At 50.1% G+C, this 12,016-nt stretch overlaps 5 protein-coding genes across 5 annotated transcripts; 4 read left to right on the top strand and 1 right to left on the bottom strand.

Moving 5' to 3' along the window:
• The first annotated feature begins 348 nt into the window (after nt 1-348).
• On the top strand, nt 349-1,507 carry QC764_602320 (uncharacterized protein). Its single transcript, XM_062948743.1, has 3 exons — nt 349-565; nt 624-745; nt 822-1,507. Exons 1-3 carry the CDS (start codon nt 411-413, stop codon nt 1,292-1,294), a joined length of 750 nt encoding a protein of 249 aa, XP_062797508.1. The 5' UTR covers nt 349-410; the 3' UTR covers nt 1,295-1,507.
• Nucleotides 1,508-2,578: 1,071 nt separating this feature from the next.
• QC764_0092960 (uncharacterized protein) lies at nt 2,579-3,486 on the top strand (the record flags this gene model as incomplete). Its single annotated transcript, XM_062940944.1, has 3 exons — nt 2,579-2,642; nt 2,669-2,694; nt 2,794-3,486. 3 exons carry the CDS (start codon nt 2,579-2,581, stop codon nt 3,484-3,486), a joined length of 783 nt encoding a protein of 260 aa, XP_062797509.1.
• A 3,963-nt stretch (nt 3,487-7,449) lies between these two features.
• On the top strand, nt 7,450-7,790 carry QC764_0092970 (uncharacterized protein; the record flags this gene model as incomplete). Its single annotated transcript, XM_062940945.1, has 2 exons — nt 7,450-7,616; nt 7,709-7,790. 2 exons carry the CDS (start codon nt 7,450-7,452, stop codon nt 7,788-7,790), a joined length of 249 nt encoding a protein of 82 aa, XP_062797510.1.
• Nucleotides 7,791-8,048: 258 nt separating this feature from the next.
• Nucleotides 8,049-8,765, top strand: QC764_0092980 (uncharacterized protein; the record flags this gene model as incomplete). The annotated part of the gene is made up of 1 exon (XM_062940946.1): nt 8,049-8,765. The coding sequence occupies one exon, from the start codon at nt 8,049-8,051 to the stop codon at nt 8,763-8,765; it is 717 nt and encodes a 238-aa protein (XP_062797511.1).
• A 2,207-nt stretch (nt 8,766-10,972) lies between these two features.
• QC764_602295 (uncharacterized protein) lies at nt 10,973-11,600 on the bottom strand (the record flags this gene model as incomplete). The annotated part of the gene is made up of 2 exons (XM_062948742.1): nt 10,973-11,157; nt 11,216-11,600. The coding sequence occupies 2 exons, from the start codon at nt 11,598-11,600 to the stop codon at nt 10,973-10,975; spliced, it is 570 nt and encodes a 189-aa protein (XP_062797512.1).
• Nucleotides 11,601-12,016: the final 416 nt, after the last annotated feature.

A 12,016-nucleotide genomic window follows, 5' to 3' on the forward strand; every position in this document is an offset into this window, starting at 1 on the left:
GTTGGTTGGAACAGTTGGAAAGGGATGTTGCGGGGTTTCAAGTGTTTCGGTTCGACAGATGTTTGTTTTGCTGGGAGATATCAGTGTTTCTTCTATTTGTGATATATCATAGGGAGATTTGTACTTAGCCTCTGGTGCAGATGGAACTGATTTATCTGTCTTGTTTATTGTGCCTGGCTGTCTTTCTGTTCTTGAATTGTCGATGTTTTTTTGGTAACTTCCTCATCGGTGGGGTCTGATGATGATTGCACCTACCTTGTGGGTATCTGTCTCTTACATTGCTTTTAATCCTTCAGGTCCAGTTATTTAGGCAGCAGCTCTACTTCCCCTCTTTCCAATCAGCTTTCACCTCATTTGACACACAACAATCGCAGCATCTTATCCAGTGTACCTCAATACAGCAATTCAATATGGAGGTGTATTATGGAATCAACACTGAAAACAGGGATAATACTATCTGGTCAACCGAAAGACTATATCTTCGTCTCTTAGAAACCTTCCCCGAATTTGTCCATGACTTCCAAGCGAAGTGGAACGACTGGCATCAAGCTATCTCGGCTGACGAGTTCGTATCCATCCCTAGCATCCATTCTATCCATTTGCTAACGTAAGGTAACCCGCAGCTCATCAACATGGTCGTCAGTCGCTTCCTTCACAGCCCTCACCGCACTCGGTCCCCAGATCATATCTCTCGTCGTCTACCAGTTGGCTCTTGACCAAAACGATAAGACGGCCGTACATCTCTGTACCTTTATTCCGTACTTCCCTCGCACGAGCCCTCGTGACACTGACGTATGATGGTGCTCCCCCTCGCGATGTAGACTTAGCCCTGGGACCTGACAGCTCCTACCTACTTGACGTTCTCGAAAATGAAAATTCCCCTGGGTTGCAGATCTTGCGCGCCTCCTTCGACCGCAACAGGGCGGTACGCAAGACTCTCGCCGACTGGGCCGAATACTGCGAGCGAGTTTCCCACCACAGCTCGTCAAGCATATATACCGAGTGTGCTGAGTATGAGACCTTGGTCAACTTTGGGGAGAGTATTATCCCGCATGTAATGTTGCAATATGCGAACGATATCAAACTCCAGATTGAACCGAATGCGGTCTCACGTGCGAGTGGTATTGGCCGGGGTGTGCTGTTCTGGTATGAGCTGCTTCATGAGCTGGTGTGGGGCTGTAAGACGGGGGGGCAGACGTGGGTGTTTGAGGATGTGTATAATCGGTGGGAGGGGTGGTTTCAGGGGGGAAGTGGTGTTGGAGGGGCGCCTAGGTATTGTGGGGAGGGTGCTTGATGGAGAGGTATACTTGGTCATTCTCACTCGGCCGTTAAAGTCCGTTGGTTGGTTTTTCTTGCTTAAAATGGCAGATTGTCCCATGTTTATACTGAAAGACTGTCTTGGCCTTTGTGGTATTTGACATGGATAGACATGTAGTCAGTTTGAGTCTCTGTTGGTTGTGTTACCTGCACCTAAGGAATTGCTTCTGATCATCTCAAAAGATAGGGGTTCTATGTTACGGAAAATGGTCAACCCTCACCTGTCAGAGTGACCTACCCTGGCTGTATTATGTCCGGATTATTCCGCGGACTGTTTCCTCCGGATGGTGCTACAGTGACGTCTGGGTGCATCGCGCCCACCATTCACATCCAGGTACCTGTTACAAGACTTGAGTAAGGCAGCCAGACTGTTTTCATAGTTTTATTGAATTCAATGTCCGCACAGCCATGCGATGCTCAACTCCTTAAAAGCCCCGTCATGCCTGGCATTGGGTTCTGATGAATCCTTCCCTTTGACAACCAAGATCATCATAGCTGCCAACACCGACTATGGATCCGCGTCGGTATCATTGCTGTGAGCCGATTTTCCATCAGAGATTTACCGAGTCCAATATCAAGGGAGCCAAATCGATTACACCTCTGAAGGCTTGAAGGCTGCCAAAACCACCAGCTACAGGAACTCAAGCGCACGCCACTCCATCTCGAAACACTTCGTCCCCAAACACATAACCTCCGTTCTCATCGCCATGGCCCGCACTCGAGCTCAAACAGCGGCCCGAAGGGCGCTCCCATCGTCGGCGTCAAATTATCAAGGTCCTTATTCTCCGCAGCGCCAAAGGACACCTCCCGCTGACGCTTGCAGGGAATCGACCCCAGCACATCCAGCCGCGCAAAGGCAGTTCTCGAAAACGCGCAACCAGGCGCGCCGAACGCAATCGCCTACGTCCAACTACACTAGCGAGACGCTGGTCCTACGAGTATGCCCTCTCTCCTTTGTATTATGTGGTTCATAAGCTAAGTTGGGTCGCGGGATCCATAGAACCAACCGACGCCTGTCCAGAGCAGAGGTCGCAAGCGCAAGCACTCAGTCGAACACGCACCCGAGGCAGACCCAGGCCCAGACCCAGACCAGAAACGACAATGAACATCCCCTCCACACCCTACCGAAGACGCATTTGGCGAGCCGGCGATCGGCAGCAGCGCCAACAAACACACTGACCCAGTTGCTCTCTGGGTGAAGGAAAACCGCTGGCCAGAGGAGCAGGACTGGCCGGAAGTGACCTCAACGTCGGATTTCGCCATGGACCGTCTTCTTGCGCGGAAGAAATCCTCGTCCAATCTGTCTCGGAAGCGATCGAACTCTGGTACAACCATGACACCCAGAGACCAGAAGCCGAAGGAGGAGAAGAGTGCACCGTATGGGGACGCGCGGTACCCGTTCCTACTCCAGACCAAGGACTCATATATAAGAATCTCTAAACTTGGTATCACCGATAGAAGCAAACAGCTCATTAGGCACTTAATGGCGAGCAGCCAACTCCTTACGGAACCCTCTTCGACGACCAAATCTTTATACATGCTTGTTGCAACCTCGAGGATAAGAATGAGGCGAGGATTATTCAAGACATTTCACGGTTTATCGTCCCTTCGGCAGAATCGCTTGCGCTCCGGAACAAGAACCATAAATGCCTTGTTAAAAGCGTTAACGAAGGGTGGAACAACTCGATCCCTTTTACCACTACCCGTCCACAGCCTGACTACTCCGTTGGGTTTGAGCGAGACGCATTTACCGAGGAGCAACTCGCTAAACCATCACCCTTTATCGGCGACTTTATTCCCGGGGACCTGTCCTTCTTTGAGGCCACCTACTATATGTACTTCCCGTTCCTAACCTGCGAGGTGACGTGTGGCGCCGCGGCGCTCGACATTACAGACCGGCAGAACGCCCACAGGATGACCCTTGAGGTACGGGCCATCGTCGAACTCTTTCGTGCTGTCGAGCGCGAGGATGAGGTTAACCGGAAGACCCTCGCCTTCTCCGTCTCGCACGACCACCAGTCAGTACGGATCTACGGCCATTTCCCAGTGATAACCGGGAAAGATACTGAGTATTACCGGTACCCAATCCGAAAATTCAACTTCACAGAGCTGGACGGCAAGGAGAGATGGACAGCGTACCAATTCACCAAGAATGTTTACGACACATAGATGCCCAAGCATTTTGAGAACATCTGTTCTGTCATCAATCAGTTGCCCGCTTCGCTTCTGTGCCTGACGAACGGGGCAGCCAATCGAGCATTGCCGAGCAGCAAGCGGTCACTCCAGGTACCTCATTCAGTGAGTCGAAGAGGGGGAAAGGATAAGACCCGGAAAGGCCGTGAGGTTGGTGGGTGGATAGCATCTAGCATGTGTCATGGAAGTGAGGCTCAACTTGAGGGCGACCTGGTCTCTGTGCTGCGTGCACGCGCTGGCCACCCCTTTTGCATCCAGCCAATCGTTCCTCAAACATGCTAATTAGCTCCCAAAGATGATAGAGGTAACACAACCTGGGGGTGAGCCGGGTGAGCTTCGCTACTTTGCGCATGAGGTGTCATTTGGTTACCACGCATCTGAGTCACACATTGATACTTTCTTAGTTCTAAAGAATGGGTCGGGTGATACGGACAGCCGATGGAGTCAAAATGTAGTGGGCGCAGGGGCCGGGTCACGTAGGAGAGGGATCTTGTCACTGAGCAGTACCCCCACACTTTGGACCAGACATCATCATGAGCTCGATTAAACCCCTGCATTTGACCGCTTTGTAGTGCTTACGCATTGCGAATCCCCTTTTGTAATCCCTTAAAACCAGTGATACCGCGTACGGTGACTGTCGGACTTCCCACAGAGGCCGCTTCTGGCTCGGGCAGGATCCCAACATGATGGAGTCGGAAGCTAGGCTACTGGCCAAGCCTTGACGTTGCTGAACTTTGTCGAGCAACCGATAAAGAGCCGAGGGTTGCTGCTAGCAAGGGGTTCCAGCCCCATCTCCAGCTTCCTGTCAGAGGTGTGCGCAGTTCCACCTCGGCCAACAACCCAAAAGGTCACCAATGCAACCGTCAAATGGTGCATTCTGCGCACCACTTGCATTATGAAGTCAACCACCGCTCTAGGTCTCTTGCCTGCCGGTGTTCCTGACACTTCCACTGCATATCATCGGTTCCGCTCCCGCCCAGGACCGATGCGACGCGAGCCGGAAAAGCAGATGGAAACACGGGCGTGTCGAGAATCCGTTTCGGCATGATTTTCAACCCCAGGTATAAAGCCCATACAAGCACCTCCGCGCGGCTCATCGGCATCGCCATCACTGATAGAAGCAAGCAGGGAACGCACGTTCACTCAACTAATAAACCCATTCGTATCAATCGTTGTGTAGTCCCCGCCCAACTTCTCTACCTTATCTAGCCGCTCTGCTCTAATTCCCAAAGATACTGCTCCACTTTGTCTGCACCCCACCCGAAAGCAAAGTGCACCATCTCACGGAATAGGCCCTTATCGGCCTGCGGTAAACGACCCAGGCTAGTGAAGCAAGCATATATCCTCGATGCTGGACTGTTCAAAGTGTCTGCAAAGGACCTTTGAAGAGGCCGGCCCTCCTCCTCAAATTTGCGCTCAGCTTCTTGGAACTACCGACAGTAGATTCGTCGAGAAACGTCTTGCCGTAACACATTCCTGTAGGCGAGATGACTAGGATCTCTGAGAATGTCCTCGGTGTCTGATCCCAGCAACGGAAACGGCATAGGGTAACGGTTGGCTTGCCATGGAGCAGTGTGTGCGAACTCCCAATCGATAATGGCAAAAAAAAAATTGAATGCATCATCGACGAGGATGTTCTGGGTGCCGAGATCCATATGGTTGAGGGGGAATTGCTCAACGGTGTCCATGTCTCCGAACAAAGCAGTCTTGTCCAGAATGTCGCGAAAGACTAGGGCACCCAGCCTGGCGGATGAATCTAGCTTGCTGGCTGCGGCGTTTGCAACGGCAGTGAAGTATTCAACTGCTCTGGAGAATGGACCCGCATCCCTGAGCTCTGCGCTGGAAGAAGCAGCTAAACGGCCTATAATCGGTTCCCCCGACGGGGAAATCGAGCAGACAGAGCCTATTTGAGAGTACGTAGGAGTGGCTAGTTCCACTTGAACCCTTGCCCACTGCATCATGATGTGTTCTTGTGTTGCAACCTGAGTGAGGTCAGTGGATTCTGTTCGTTGCAGCGGCGGAACAATACAGAGCAGAAGAGGGAATAGGAGCGAGATCGAATTATGGATAGCATGAGACTTACTGGCAAATTACAAATATCGAACTCGACATCTTGCGACGTATTCCCATAAAAGCCTTCCAGAAGCATATATGTAGCCCCGACATCAGCAGCGAGCTGAGACCCGGGGCCTTCGTATGCGTACAGGCAAGGGATGGGAGTCGCAGACAGTCTTTGCCTCAAGGTGCAATCATGCAGATAAGCAATTAGTTCTTGGGTTGAGTCCTGTTCTGTTCATATGTGAGTGCCGGGTTCAGCTCCTAGCCGGGCCAGGATTCACCACTTTTCACTCTTCCGAGCCCTTGCAACCGCCCGAGCAAAGTCTGCCCACCAGGACGGAGATATACAGCATGGCTGCCGGTGTGAATATGAAGTCGGGGGACCCGAAAATGATAGATCCAACATACCGGGAAGAACCAAGTATTTTAAAGCGTTGATATCTTGGAGACAGGGTGGATTTATCAAACTGACTCCTGTGGGGTGTGGGAAAAGGGTCGGTTTCCTACAAGCGGACGAGGAAAGTAAAAGCGAGCGAGGAAACCGAAATGAAAATAATATATTAACGACTAAAAAATCTGGCCAACACAGTAGTAAGTTGTCAAAAACCAGGAATTATATAAGGAAATATTTTACGGGTTTAATAATCTTTTTAATATAGTAATATCAACGTTTAATTTCCCGCTTCCTTTACGTTATTTTCGCTTTTCCTTGTTTACTTTTGCTTTCCTATATAATACCTACTGATAAGCTAACACTTAAACGCCTCGGATTAATAACTTTAAATACATATCAGAATACTATTTAAAGTATTAAATACATTACCGAGGGAATTAGACTCTTTAAAAAGGCAGTTCTCGAGCTATCATAGGGTCGTATCTTTTATAGGAGTTATCGGTTTTACTATTCTTATAGCTTTACCACTTCGTTTAACTTTGACGGTGTACGATTTCTTACGAATAAGATATACTACACTTCCTCTCTTCCATAGCCAAAGTTTATATTTACAAACACCTAGATACTCCACCGATAAAGTCGCTCTCTGTCAGATAGATACCCTAACTGAAATTCCTCCTCGATAAGAACCCCGTCGTCGGTCTCCCAAACCTAAGCAACGTAACCAAATCACAGTAACACTCTTTTGATGTATATAGGCTTCAATTTTGCTATTTTTATCGAAAGTTAGTTAGGGGAAGGAGACTAATGCAACGAGTATCACCGTGTCCCTTTCCTTTCCTGGCACGGGCCGCGAATTTACAAGGGGAACAAGGGGAACAAGGGGAACAAGGGGAACAAGGGGAACAAGGGGAACAAGGGGAACAAGGGGAACAAGGGGAACAATGGAACACGCCAGCAAAGACGTGGTTGTTCGTGCATTCAAGGACGCCAAGATCGACCTTCGTGGCTGGAGTCAATCAAGTACCGGGCAGGCACCTGATTATATCAACAAAAAAGGCGGTCTTGCATAACCCCCACAGTGCGGAACAGCCTAGTCGAAGCTGGATCCCGCGAGGCCTTGCATTAGTTTCCTGGTTTCATGCGTGTTTCCTGTTTCTTCCACATGCGGTTGCATACATTTAAGGCATAGTTTTATGAGACTCCTATGCTGGCAAGTAAACCACCTGATCACAGGCCTTTTGCTCCCAGTGTGGACGAAACCCCTGATGCCTTTCTTGACTTTTCCAGTTAATTTAAATGGTCCCAATTAGTAGGGTTTTTCGTGCTTGCAAGCTGTGGTAAATAATGTAAAGTCTTTTAAGGAGCTGGAAGGACGAGGGGTTTACTTCCACAGGTCGGCCGGTCAGAGCAAATACTGTATGGGATTTGCTGGTTCCGATATCGTGGATCTGATAAGGGGTAAGCTTGGAAACGGTTATTATGACATGGGTGCCATGAGGATCCCCAACATCGGCTCGATGAAATCGACACTCAATCTAATCAAGAGCCCGTCCCTGCTCAACATTCCTAACAGTCTGGTTGAGTATGTGTACACGGTTTACGCGGTGGACAGCCAGGGTAATCCGACTTACTATGAGACATTCTGCTACTAGTACCAGAATAAGGACAGTCCCGAGTGCGTTTCTCCAAGCTGGTGATAGCCCTACATAAATGTTGGAAGCAGCTGATACTTTCATTTTGCAGTGCGTCGAAGTTCGAAAATGCTATCAAAAATGTGCTCAAGGAGTTCCAGTCCGAGGTACAAATCTACGTCGACAAGGGATAGGACAACTACCCCACCAGGGATTTTCTCATGTTTCCGCAAGACCTGTCATACGCCGATACTATGGCGGGCGAGCTAGCTAATAGGTGTGTGAGCACTCCATATATGGCGTTTCATAATAACTCAGAGTGTTTCTTAGTTCCACCGGCCTCTTTTGACCAGGCACTCACCGAGACTTTGTCGGACTATGCAGACTTCGTCCAAGCTGACCAGAAAGGCTGGTTTCGCGTTGAGGGCGGCATGTCGGTCGTCACTGATACCATGGCAGCTCGTCTGAAGAGCACCATCTGGCCCCAAGCCGGCGCCACATCCATTGATGTGTCGCTCTCCACACCCGCTGTAGCTATATCTTTGGCTTCTGATGGAAGGACTATTCAAGTCACTACAGGCGGTGAGAAGGCCTCAACAAATTCCTACGACATGGTCTTCAACACCACAGCTCTAGGGCCTCTCCAGCAGATGGATCTCTCAGGTCTCAATCTCGACCGTGACATTCTCGACGGCATTCGTGCCCTCAGCTACGACCGGGCTACCAAAGTGGCCATCAACTTCAACAAGCGCTGGTGGACGGGTTTCTACCCCAATGTCGACGCCGTGCACCATGGTGGCGGTGTATCTAGCAGCGACTTGCCCCTCGGCTTCACTGTCTATCCCTCGTGGAACAACGGCGACGGCACCAACGTTCTCATCGCCTCATGCACCTGGGCCCAAGATGCGTCCCGCATGGCAGCCCTTGTCCCGGACTACACTGATCCCTCAACACCAACACCAAGCTACACCGGCCCCATCGCCGCAGTCTGCCTCGAGGAGTCTCCGACTTTGAAAGATTTCCACGGTTACTACATCACCCATCACGCCTGGGCCTGGTCCCATGACCCGTGCACCTGTGGTGCCTTTGCTCTCTTTGGACCGGGACGGTTCCAAAACATATACCCAGAGTTCCGACAACTTCTCGCCAATTCGCGGCTTACCATCTGAGGCTAGGCTATCAGCGCGCACCACGCGTGGATCTCCGGTGCGTTGGGCAGTGTTCTCTTCTCTGTGATCAAATTCTTGCGGCAAGGTCGACAGAATCGCCGGATATGGCAACCAAGGCGCTCAAGTTGCTTGCTTCGGACTCTAACCCAGATAAAAAGCATTTCGAGAAGGACGAACGTGGTGAGCACCCGGAGGGGGATGAAAGGTTGGCGTACTGGTGTGCCGAGCCTAGCGCGATGAAATGAGCAGATTCTTTGGGACATCACAGTTGAAGTAACGTAAAAAGGTGCTTGGAAGGTGGAGGAGGAAAATGACATGGGTTCGATTTTACTGGAAAGTGCAAATCACACACGTACCTACCTAGTAACACGAGACATACATCCAACAAACTCCTATATATGTTCAATCTTGCTACCCTACTATTTATTAAACGTGGAAGGAAAAGGCATTGGGCTTGCAAGAAGAACAGAATGCCATTCCCCCTACAGATTGTCCTGTACGCCGGTAAAAACTTTCCCAAGTGTCTATGAAAGCGAAACCAACCCTAGCCTGCTGAGCAGCTTTATAGGTTTGTGCAAAAGGCAGTCCCCGTGAAATCACGCCAGAAGGTGAAGTCAAAGCCAGGGCTGTATTGCGCCCAGCCTGTCCGCCAGAAACCGACGTTTGCGTCCATAAAAGCGTTGTAGTTATCGACAAAGGGATATTTGGGGCCTGAAAATACAGTCCCTAAAGAATTGTGCTTTGTTTTAGTCTTTGATTTGCAACCCACTCAAGCTTGACCCAATCCTCTGGTTAAAAGCTCCAAATCCAATGCGGAGGAGGGGAGGCTAGGGTTCAAACCCAGAAGACAGATATATAAAGTATTATACATACTTTGGTAGTTGCACCCAGCAAGCACAGCCTGGCCCACTGTTAGGTAGTAGATGGTGCGCGCGGGGACAAAGTTCCCGTCGTTGAAAAAGTTGCGCCATCCGATAGTGCATTGGTCATAATCGCTGTGGACTGGGAAAGTCTTGCCTGTCCCACTGTACGACTTGGGTGTTTGTCTGCGAGAAAGGTGTTTTGCACTTGGTTGGCGAAGACCTCGGCTCTCAAGGGACTCCCCAATGGTAGCCAGTGTCGATAGGTCGATCTGGTGGGTGGTGGAGTTCCCGTGCTCGTCGAAGGTCACAGCATAGAAGCCGTCTGGTGTGCCCTCGGGGACAACATAGCCGAGGGTGCTGGCAACCAGGGGAAGAAAAGCGAGGATGGCCCTGAACAGCATTCTGAAAAGTCGATCAATAGACGGACACTGAACTCGAATAATTGAGAAGATATACTGCTTCAATACTCAGTACAGTAAGTTTGTTTTGATCCGGACGACAGACAAAACAATCAGAACCACAGAAGAAAGAACCATTATATAGGTAAGGTGGACCGTCTCCAGTGTATAGTTCATTGTTGACACCATGTGGACCTCACAGGGATGGCGGACACTTCGGCTACCTGTCGTGATCCTTCGAGCGAATATCATTACGCGAAAGATGAAGTCGGGGCGATATACCCAGTATTTCCTAGCTCTATAGGTAACTTGCTCTAGCTAACCTGTAAACAAAGCCCATTCCGTCGTGAGGATTACCATGTGGCTGTTGGTGATTATCAACCTTACCTAGACACATTAGGCATCTTCAGCGAACTTATTATGCAGGATACGCCAGTAGGTCTGCACATAAGCACACTGCTGCACAAGGTTCTACATCAGATTGGCGTATTGCGGACTACGTATTTCCCTTGCGTATAGCGTATAGCTTACGGCGTTTTGGCGCAGTGGCCCAGGCTTCCTGACGCCCGCACCTTTTTCTCATTCCGGCTAGTAGCATCTGGGACTTTCACCAATTCACCACAGTTTCGGCTCACAGTTCGGTTACCTGGCTTCCCTATGTGCTGTATTGTTGCGAACTATCACCATCGATGCAGGGACAACTGTTGGCCTTCAACTTCACGTAATGAAATCAGATGTTGAGCTTAGGTACAAGTACCTAGGTAGGAAGGTTGGTATAGGTCATGAATGCCGCATCTATTGTTGCTACCTATCTGATAAACGTGGAAGGAAAAGGCAGTGTGGCTGCAAGAAGAACAGGATACTCTTCCCCCCTGCAGGTTGGCTCACACGCCGGTAAAAACCTTCCTAAAAGGAAAACCACACTGGAGAACGACAAGTGAGTGCTTTAGGTAAGGTTGTCGCAGAAGTTGGTGCCACTGAGATCGCGCCAGAAGGTGAAGTCGATGGTCGGGAACAGGGTGCCGGAATGATAAAAGAAATGCACCCAGCCCGTCCTCCACCATCCGGCGTTGCCGTCCATGAACCCGTTGAAGGAGTCGACAAGGGATGCACCGTGATTGACCTCAGCATCTGCAAGCGAGGTCAGTTAGCTTTGGGCATTGCAGTATGATATAGTATGTGATCTTACACTTGTAGTTGCAGCCCGCAAGTACAGCCTGGCCCGACACGGCGAAGTACTGTGTTCTGGACGGAACATGACTTCCAGCGTTGAAGAAGTTCTTCCATCCTTGGGTGCATGCATTGTAGTCGGCTTGGTTTGGGAAAGTTCTCCCCGTTGCACCCCACGAGTTCACCTGTCTTCTGAGCTTCGCGCTGCGGCGAGGCAGGCTACGGTTCTCTAGGGGCTCTCCAATGACTGCGTGGGTCGAGGGATCAATCTCGACCGTGGTTGTGTTGCCGTCATCCCCAACGGTGACTTCGTAAAAGCCATTTGGGGTGCCCTCAGGGACAACGAAGCCGAGAGCGGTGGTCGCAACCAGGGGGAGAAGGGCGAGGAGGGCTTTGAACTGCATTTTGGCAGTCAATGAGAAGTGCGAGCCGGAAATCAGGTGAGAAAGTGATGCTGATCCGATGATGAGTAGTGATGAGAATGACAGACCTCATGGAAGTAGGAAAGGGGGACCCTTATATAATTTTTCGCAGCGAGTAAACATCTCTTTGTGTCTGTTCCTACATATCCACATCGAACACTTGGCGGAAAAGCATAAACTTGCTTCTGTGCTATTGGAAAAGCCTCAGATGCCGCTGTCAACCATCAGCTTGGCAAAATCAGGTACCTTACAAAGTTCCAGGTTGTCATACCAAAGCTAACAGCGGTCTATAGTCGCATTTGTCAAACCTACTTGCCTATTGAGAGACAATATAGACAGCTTCATGCCTGTTGGTTCTATCACCTGCTCGTAGTCTTACGCCGAGAAGTCGCACGAAT

Source organism: Podospora pseudoanserina, chromosome 6, assembly GCF_035222485.1.
Source record: "Podospora pseudoanserina strain CBS 124.78 chromosome 6, whole genome shotgun sequence".
Taxonomy (NCBI): Eukaryota; Fungi; Ascomycota; class Sordariomycetes; order Sordariales; family Podosporaceae; genus Podospora; species Podospora pseudoanserina.